Source organism: Labrus mixtus, chromosome 19 (genome assembly GCF_963584025.1).
Source record: "Labrus mixtus chromosome 19, fLabMix1.1, whole genome shotgun sequence".
Lineage (NCBI taxonomy): Eukaryota > Metazoa > Chordata > Actinopteri > Labriformes > Labridae > Labrus > Labrus mixtus.
Genome location: NC_083630.1, coordinates 19,480,617 through 19,490,349, shown reverse-complemented (window position 1 = coordinate 19,490,349; position 9,733 = coordinate 19,480,617). Strand labels below are relative to the sequence as shown.

At 37.9% G+C, this 9,733-nt stretch overlaps 1 protein-coding gene across 1 annotated transcript; it reads right to left on the bottom strand.

The window, feature by feature from the left end:
• Positions 1-584: 584 nt before the first annotated feature.
• LOC132994336 (ADP-ribosyl cyclase/cyclic ADP-ribose hydrolase 1-like) lies at positions 585-8,442 on the bottom strand. Its single transcript, XM_061064642.1, has 8 exons — positions 8,156-8,442; positions 6,754-6,880; positions 6,504-6,639; positions 5,695-5,777; positions 3,558-3,631; positions 2,275-2,361; positions 2,055-2,138; positions 585-1,940 (listed from the first exon to the last, which is right to left on the bottom strand). The coding sequence occupies exons 1-8, from the start codon at positions 8,332-8,334 to the stop codon at positions 1,883-1,885; spliced, it is 828 nt and encodes a 275-aa protein (XP_060920625.1). The 5' UTR covers positions 8,335-8,442; the 3' UTR covers positions 585-1,882.
• Between the last annotated feature and the right edge of the window lie 1,291 nt (positions 8,443-9,733).

The window sequence follows — 9,733 nt, the reverse complement described above, 5'->3', positions numbered from 1 at the left end:
GTCACATCTGACTTTAGTTTAAATGTTGTCAAGTTAGTTTCATGACCTTTGTCTTAAATAATTCCTGTTAAATGTGTTAGTTTGGTAATTATTTATCATATGCTGTACTGGGAGGGAAATCAGTCAGAGAGCAGAATCCCCAAAGAGCTGAAATGAATGAAAGTTTGATTGTGAAGATTTTTGTTCACTTTTCTGAAAACTATTGATAACTCATGGAATGTAAACTACACATTAATCAACGTGCATCTTGAAGTCAGATAGTCAATAAAATATAGGTCAGGGTTTTCCATTGTACGGAAGCCCTTAGAGGACATTCATTCTGAGCGCCAGCGTCTTTTCTAAACGTTGACATTTTTTGACAAAGTTCACATGAAAATATCTAAATGAATAATAAAAATAAACCGACAAACAGCATACTTCCTCTAATGTCTTGAATTTTTAAGAAGTCCATGTTCAAAAAGGGTGTAGGATGTGTTGAGGACGTTTGTAGATACTCAGATTATATATTTTGTTTCTAATGTATCAACACAAAAATGATCACACGCAGAAAATCATAAAAAATGAACCCAAGAGAAAGTTCCACATCCTTTTGTTTGAAACATTTTATTGTAAAAAAAATATGAAATTCTGCCCCCAGGTAGGAGTGAGATTGTCAGTTGAACGTGATTAGATAGCAGCGTTGGTTTTGAACCCTACAGTAAATCAGTTTTAAAATATCCTTAGGAGGTTTCTGATTACTCAAAGACACTAAACAAAATTCAAAGTTTGATCCAAAGGTAACTGGACTTGGTTGAAGATCTTGAAGATGTTTCACCTCTCCTCTGAAAGTCTTCTTCAGCTCTAAACTTAAATGAAGCTAATGTATATTAACTTAGGTTCGGGAGCAGGACTACGCCCAAGACACAACTCCAATCACCTGACAAGCCTACTTATACTGAGCCATCCCGCTCCACACCGTTTGTCTCAGTTCTTCGACAACCCACCCTCCCTTCCCTTCCTCATCCATCTCTTTTGTTTAATTCTGGGCACAGTCTGGCACGTGATCAGCTCGGGGCAGAATTACGCTTAAGACGGAACCCCCATCCTGAGTCTCCCTCTGCCTGCAGTCAGTCCAACCTTCCAGACCAGCCAACCGACAACATCCTTCTCCATCATAATCATTACCTTAGCATATTTTCTTCTGTCGCACAGTCATACGATCTATCATTAAATATATTTGGCTGTGGCGTGGTCCTTGCTAGTGAACTGGTTTGTAAGGAGTTAGAAATGTAACCTTCTGTGGATCATTACATGAGACTCGTTAGCCGAGTCGCTGACCTGGTTTCTCCTATAGTCATAAATCCTCCCAGCTGTTTGTGGGTCATTGGGGTCACGTGTTCCAAGGTGGGACGGGGGGATTCAGTTTGTTTGAGAGAGAATTCAAAACAGCATTGTAGGTTGGTGAAAGATGGTGTCTCAGAGGAAGAGAGGTGAAACGTCTTCAAGATCTTCAACATAGTACAGTTGTGTTTGGCTCAGGTTTTGAACTGACCATGACCTGGATGACGGAGCACCCGCACAGACAACAACAACAAAATAGTGACAGCAATACTATACAGTTTTCCCCAACTTGATTTTTCTTAAGGCATAGAAATTTCATTAAAGATGCACAGAAATCTTTTACTGAAATGTACAAAAACCTTGTCATCTTGGGAAAATAAATCGCTACCAATCATGCAAAGACAGATTTCACATCAAGTCAAAATGGCCCACAGGTACAAAAAACACATTATTTAAATTACAAAGATATCACAAAGAAACAAAGACTTTATACAAATGTTCTACTAGTGCTGGTGATTGTTTCGTCTTTACTTGTCCGACAGAATCGTCTAATCACACGTTTTCACCAACAGGATCCACAGGGGGTCTCTGGGCTCGAGCTGCACTGCTGGAGCTGAGCTCTGCAAACAGGAACACACAGATTACACTGATGAATACATGGTTCCATCACCATACAGACAAAAGCATGTAAGGACATAGAAGTACACTCTGATAAACTAACATGCTGTACTCACTCTGACACCTCTTTGCAGTTATATTTAATGCCCCCATCCAGCTCCTTCTGTAAATCCTTAAACGATGCATTTGAACAATTTGACCTGAAGAAGACACAAAACAACATTTTCTACAGGAACACTTTCAGCGATAAGTTTGTTGTTCTGCACATTTCAAATACTGAACTGTGGAATAACATAAGAAACATTAAATGAACATATAAATTAAATGAAATCTTACACATTTTTCTGCTGTGTGATGAGAAGAACATTCAGACTTTTCATCCTTTGGGAGTTGAAATTCTTGACCTCGATGCTCCCAAAAATACTGGAAACGAGAAAGGTCATATTTTGTATCACAGGCCAAAGGTAAAGGCATTTAACAAACATAATGATCAGCAGTGTGGAAGAAAAAAATATATACAATATAAGATGTGATACAGCATTATTCTAATGAAAGGTTTAATTAATAAATGTTCTTCTGATCTGTGTCTGAATGCATTCCTTTGTTCACAAAAAAATCCTAATAAGGTTTGAATCAAACAATCAATCAGGGATAGCTTGTATGTAGCCGGCAACCACAGCAACTCTGTGAAGAGAAAGTTTGGGTTGCTATGCAACAGTCAAGTGTCAAACTAGCATCATCCTGCTTCTGTGTGTTTTGTTTCTCAACACCAATTTAAGTGTTGAACATTGAGTATAACAAAAAGTATATCAACAATCACCTCTTTTGAATAATATGATTATAAGCAAATCAAATTATTAATAATTTGTAGCTTTTTAATTGTTCAAATTAAACTTAATTACTAGTAATGCTAGAGGTCAGTTCAACGTCCTGATAGACTTCCTCATATAATATTCCAAGAATACATCGATGAACTGAACATGACATGAAAAATAATCTCAACACATTCTGATAACCAATGAAAAAGTTCCTGAAAGGCCCCCGAGACAATGAGCAGCCGTCTAACGTGACCTGAGACTGAACCTTTCATACGAGGAGTCGGCCCACATTATCAGATAAAGAAGACCGATAAGAAAAAAATAAATCCTGGTGATCCTTTTTCTTCATTCTGTTACATAAGGTAATGTTACATAAATATAGTGACACCCACTAGAATGTAGGACACAAGAATCAATCTTTTTTTTTTTAATTAAAAGGTAAATAGGAGCCTTTTGCTGCTTGTTATCATAATAATTCATAAGAAAAAGGAGGTAGTTATACGTTTTGTATTAGTATGGTTAAATAAGTGCATGACAACATATTTATATTTTTACCTTTTATTTTTCCTTCAGTTATATTTGAAAGATGATCATTACAGATGTGTTTAGCTGTGGGACATTTTGAATGTTTGACAACACCTGACATCATAGTGCCTATCAGCCTATTGGTGTTGAAATCTACATATAAGGATGTGCCCCCCCTGAACCTGAAGAAGACCTCTGGTGCAAATTATGTGATTGTGATAAACTTGTTGTGGCATTTGAGGAAGTGTGCGGGCCCAGAAGTGCAGAGCCTCTTACCTGTTGGGACTGAACGGTGTGGCGATTGAGCCGTTTAGCATCGCTGTGGCATCACCACACGCAGCATCTGCAAACTACAGATCAAAGGAGGATAATCAATATTCAAATACAGACCCAACTCAGCCTATAAAACACAAAGAAAACTATCAGATTCAGCAAATGTTACATTAAGATTCATGCAGCAAGGCATGTGTAACCATAATGATCTGAAGTCATTTGATCTTTTCATACTCCTATAGGTGAAATCATCTTTTTCATATGGGAGAAAGAGGGGTTACACTCCTTTAAATTATATTTTTCTCTCTTTACATTTGTTAGAATTGATATCATGTATTCATTTCGATCTAATTTGATGTTAAAATGAAGAAACAGATGCATCCAGAATCCCTTGTTTGGTCAACATAATTACTGACACACTGCGTCTTTGTCTGAAAGTTATCAGCAGGACTTTCTTCACTGTGATACATTACGGCCCACACTTTGTACATCACAGATAAAGGAATTCAGTTCAAGTTTTTTCCTTCTTCAAGCGGGCAGCCCAGCTTAGAATCTGATCTCTCTCTCTCTCCCTGATGTCCGACTATCCAATAAAGGCAGAAAATGCCCAAAAATAAATCTTAAAAAAATAAAAAGTCTAATTTTTCTAATCCGTCATGCTTTCTAGTAGTTAAACTCTCTGCGACTACTCAAACTTCCACAGCACCACCAGATGTATTTCCTTTGAAAAGCTGACTTCACACTCATTTCAGCTCTGCTAAAGTTTGACAAAGAACCAGGTTGTTTGACGCACAATAAGTAGGTGAACAGCAACACATTCCTCGCATTTCATCGACAACTCACAACTCAATAGTCTCTTCACTGGTGTGTTAAATAGTTGAAGAACAACACCACCAACATTAAAAACTGTTACACATTTCACTACGAACACACATGTACGCAGCAAGTCAGGAGCCAAGAAACCTACAGAACTTAACTTTTTCTATCTAGTGATTATTTCCTGAATTTCAATAGTTAATCATTATTCATCAAATTCCATTATTTTGCAATCAGAACAGTTTTGGACATGCTTTTAATTTGAAATTCTTAACTGTATTAAGTAACTTTACTTCCTGTTTGGCTACAACCCTGCTTTTAATTTCGGACCTTAATGGCAATGTGATTAAATCTTCAACGGCCCTAGTTTGGAGTTGTGTTTCTCTCCATTTTCTTTCTTCATTGAGTTCACGTTCACTCTCTTTTAGAGGGGAATATCTGTGCTAGCCAGCTGTTAGCTTGGGCAACTATTCTTCTGACTACAGTATCTTCTGTTTGACTTAAAACAACACTATCAGAGCAGTAAGTGTGGACTCTGAAACTTCAGTGATTATAATCTAAACCTTGTTTAATAGCTCCATAAAGCTGAGAGGATTAGCAAAAAGAGAACTACCTGTAAGGTCATAACCATCCCTTCTGCATTGTCATCATCATTTTATACATTTTCTTTTGAAGTACATCATTTGTAGTTTCTATAGGATTATTTACAGGTTACATAGTTGAAAGACAGATATGTGCTTTGCTGCATTTAAATGAGTTGATTAGAAGTTACAATTTGCCTCTTAATACTACTAATGTGTAGCTGCTCTTTCTTACCAGCAGTTTCAGTGACTGTGTGTGAGAAAATATCACACATGAGTGTTATAATGTTGTGCTGCTCTTCAATTTTATGCATGACACTTTTTCAAACATGATCATGCTGGTATGTTTTACTTTGTTTACTCTGTGTTTGTTTGTGCGTTTCAGGTTTGGATTGGAAAGAGTGTTTCTGTGTGCGTTTGCCGTGGTGAAAATCTAGAAGAGGATGATATCTGCTGGTATTTTTTTTTTTTTTAGAGCCAAACCGAGCAGAGCTCCTTTTGAATGTGTGGGTTGCCCCTGCTCGCTCAGGAGAGAGCTACGCAATGTGGTTCCATGGAGACCGGCACAAAGCCTCATTGATGGAGAACACGGCCGAGGGGGCTTTCTTTTCTCCTCTCCATCCAAATAACTTATGCACAGGGGAAGTTTGCTTAACCTTTAAAATCCAAATGTGTTATTCTAACCGCTGCTTGATCCCAGGGCTGTTGTAGTTTGGACGAGTTCATTCTTGTTTATAACTTACAGCAGCTGAGATGCGGTTCCAAAATGAGCGAACGGTGTTGTTGTCACAGTCCGTCCATCCAGGGCAGCCAGCAGTGAATGTGTCTGGAACAAAAGATCACACACTCACATCCAAATCTTAAAGTATTTGTCTTTTGAATGTAGTTTTTTTTCGGGGTTATGTTTTTTTTTTGTTGTTGTTGGTTGGGTGTCTCATCTGTGGGTTGCTCTGTTGTTGTGGTGTTTTGTGGTTCTTAAACTTTGTTATGCTCCTGTATGTGTCAAAGCACTTTGTAAACTTGTGTTTTTAAAAGTGCTATACAATTAAAAGTTATTATTATTATTATTATATCTGAATTGAATGCTATAACCAGCTATCTAGGTTGGCAGCCTACCACATCCTGAGGCTATTTGGTCTGAGCCTGGAGAAAACACACCTTGGAAATCAAGCGTTAACTGACATGAAGCAGCAGCATGATAACATTATATTACACCTTAGTTCACATGTGCCCTTTCATTTTTTTACTTCTTCAAGATCTTGAGCCAGGAACCGCTGCAAGCCAAACAAACACTTTACGGGCTTGACGGGACTAGATATGCTTTAATATGACAATATCATAGTAGTTGTAGGTGTCAGATAACGACACCTCTGGCATATGACATCAGCAGTTTTTAATCCCTCTGAATTTGCAGAGGCATGCAATACACTTTGAGGTTGATGCCCAAGATTGTACAACTTCACTTTTTTAGTTAGATGACTGTATATACTCTGCCGTGTGTAATGCAAAAAAAAAAAAAAAAAACTAACTTTACACCATAAAGTTCTCTTACCACTGCTGCCCTCTTTTCCACACCAGGTCAGACCATCCAGCATAGATCCCAGCAGAGTATCCTCCAAGGTCACAAAACAATCCTTTTTCGCGGTGAAGTCATGGACCACGTCCTTAGTCTTGCTCCAGAACATCATCTAAACCAAAAGAAAACAAACCGGGTCAGTACATTAGATGTTCTCTTGTGCATTGTAAAATAACTAATAAGAGAGTAATGTGCACAGAAGCAAGTCTTGATAAGTGATGATTACTCTGTTGCATGCAGGTTTGAAGGGGGCTGCAGCCATTAAAGGGTCATAGGCCTCCATGGGAACTTTGCAGGGGTCCTTCTTCACGTAGGCTTGTTCAAACGCAGTCCATATCTTTCCACAGTCGTATCTGAAAAATCAATGACAGCTCTGCTGAGTCTCAGGAATGTGGATCAGTCTCATTCAGATGGACACTGCTTGACCATAGTCCTCAATACAGTGAAAGTTAAAGTTTACTTGACTTCCTGTCCAGTTCAGACTTTGTTTAAATGCTTGTTGCTGTAGATTAAATTACCTAACTATAAAGAAACTGGGCTAGTTAAAAACAGCACAAAAACTTAAACATCCACAGTAGTCAATTAAATGCAACATCCAGATTAATTCAGTAGCAGTTTTATTCCAGGATAATTTATCAAAACTTAAAGGGATTACATATAATTAATACTAACCAGTACTTGACACTTAAAGTGAAGTTTACTCATTGATATTTATTTCTTTAGTCATGATATTGTCAGGATAACAGTGAAGTGGGACACAGGTGCGGACCCAAGGGTGTCTGAAAGTTATCCAAGAAGGACAACCACAAAAATTGCAAGCAATAGATTTTGGGGGGGGGACAATGAAAATAGTATAGAGCCAAAACACCCCTCTAACTAATGCACCGCAAATTATTAACTAAACCACTGACCCGAAACTAAATTGTCCGGGAGACCCAGAAACAAATACACGAAAGTAAAGGCTGCCAGGGAGGCCTTGAAACTCAACACAAAAGGCTGGGGTATATCAACTACCCAGCAATAAATAGTTATTTTAGCAATAGACACAAACACACAGAAAGTTATTTGTTTGTGTTTATGAACACACCAACAACCACAAGAGACAACACAGGGAGAACCTCTCACTACCTCTGAAGGTGAGATAATGAGACACTGGATTCCAGGAGTATAAATAAGATCCCCACACCTGACTTTAATCGAGGCCAATCAGCCACAAACACACCTGACTCTGCACTTAGGCGATTCATTCACCAACCCCAGTGAGAAGCCAGAGAGTGTGTCCTTACAGATATCATGAGAATTATTACAGCGTGACATATATATATATACATCTATATATATATTACTTTCACCTAAAGATTGTGCATATTTCATTCAACTATGTGCAAAATTAGTTTATTTAGATCAATTAATATCTTACTAAAACCGTTTCAAACAAACAAGACGATACAAAGTGTATGAAGGTTAGGCTACTTGTTTAAAGACTGATGTATTAGACATCATTATCTTTTTAATTCTGTTATTTTTAGTCCTACAGTAGTTTTGAGAAAGCCCTCTTTAGCCGGCTGAGACCCCCTACTCATTCTATACATGCAGCATAAATAAACTGTTGTAAAAGGAAAACTTACCCTTCAAACTTCTCACATCTGTCGATAAATGTTTTCTTAAATGGCTCTGAATTCCGCTTGAGCGCGACTCCCAACGCAACACCGAGGACAACAATGAGAAGCAGGACAGCGGCGACTGTTAAAACAAGACACCGTTTGGTCCGTCTCTTCGGCGGAGGACGACACTCCATAGTCTCCATAAAGAAGCACTTTTCAAAAAGTAAAACTGACGCGGAGGGTTTGGCTGTCAAACTCGTGTTTGTTGTCACACAGAAGCGCTCTCGTGCGTCTATTTATGGAGAGGCGAACGTGCAACCCCCCGCGCGCGCGCGCCCACGTGCACTCGCTCGAGGCTATTTATGGGTGGAGCTGCCAAAACTGAGGTCCGAGGACCGCAATAATACCATGAAGCAGTGATGGAGACTGATAAATACAATTTACCCTAAGTTATGGAAGAAGTACCCCAATCTTATTCTCAAGAAGAACAAGTACAAATAATAAGCAATACAATATTTATGAAAAAATAAGGTATCCTATTCAATATTCAAGCAAGGCTTATTTGAGAATGATTAAGGTTCAATCAATCAATCAATCAATTTTTATTTGTATAGCATCAACTCATAACAAGTGTTATCTCGAGACACTTTACAAAAAGCAGGTAAAAGACCTTACTTATTGTTATGTTACAAAGAGCAGGTAAAAAGACCTTACTCATTGTTATGTTACAAAAAGCAGGTAAGCAGGTTGTTCAGGTTTAATTATATGGTAGACTAACTACTCTTGCGTTCTACTTAATAATAAAGCTGATAAAGGTGGGGCTACTAGTTTTCTTAAACTCAAGAACGATTTTATCTTTAAGCAACACCGTCCTTTTTTCTGAATTAAATTTTGTGTTATTAATTGAATATGTAACATAATTGTTGCTTCAAATGGGTTCGTGTTAAGGAGAAAAAACAATGAACTTAATCTACTGTATGTAGATTGAAACCTTTGTCCTCTTGTCTCGTCTAAGAGGGCCATTTTACTGTGTGTGTGTGTGTGTTCTGGAGTATTGAGGCTTAGTGAGCATTTTTCTCGTTAGTATTGGAGCTCCTCTTTTGTGTTCTAAAATAATCTTTTTTTCAGTAACTCTTTCCCTCATTTTGTGAATAAATCTTTTTAAATGTGCATATACTTGGTTCCTCCTACTTTTCCCTGGGTTTTATATTATTGTTACTCCCATCACCCGTAAGCCATCTCAAAAGGAAAGTAACAATTGCAAGAGGACGAAATCAGCCCTCAGGATACACTCACCAACACACACAAACTCACACACACACTCCAAAATAGAGGGCTGTCGCGCACACAGGAGAGGGGGTTCAACTAGGGTTATATCACCGCCTATCAGAGTTCCATTTGGAGGCTGCAAATAGCCTACCTAAAGGTATCAAATAGACTTAGTTAGTAACATGTACAAAAAACATTTGAATATTTGGGTCCAAAATGTGCGGAAGTGCAAAGTAGCAAAAAATACAAATGTTATAAGAAAGAGAATAATAACAACAAATCTTAAAAGGTATTAATGACTATTCTTTATTTATTTATTTTTTTTATCTTAAG

Excerpts from the sequence above, each read along its gene's own strand:
- LOC132994336 (XM_061064642.1), bottom strand. The coding sequence starts at position 8,334 with ATGGAGACTATGGAGTGTCGTCCTCCGCCGAAGAGACGGACCAAACGG. Across the intron at positions 2,362-3,557 it reads ACACCGTTCAGTCCCAACAG|TATTTTTGGGAGCATCGAGG; the intron begins GTAAGAGGCTCT and ends TCTCGTTTCCAG. Across the intron at positions 2,139-2,274 it reads ATCACACAGCAGAAAAATGT|GTCAAATTGTTCAAATGCAT; the intron begins GTAAGATTTCAT and ends TGTCTTCTTCAG.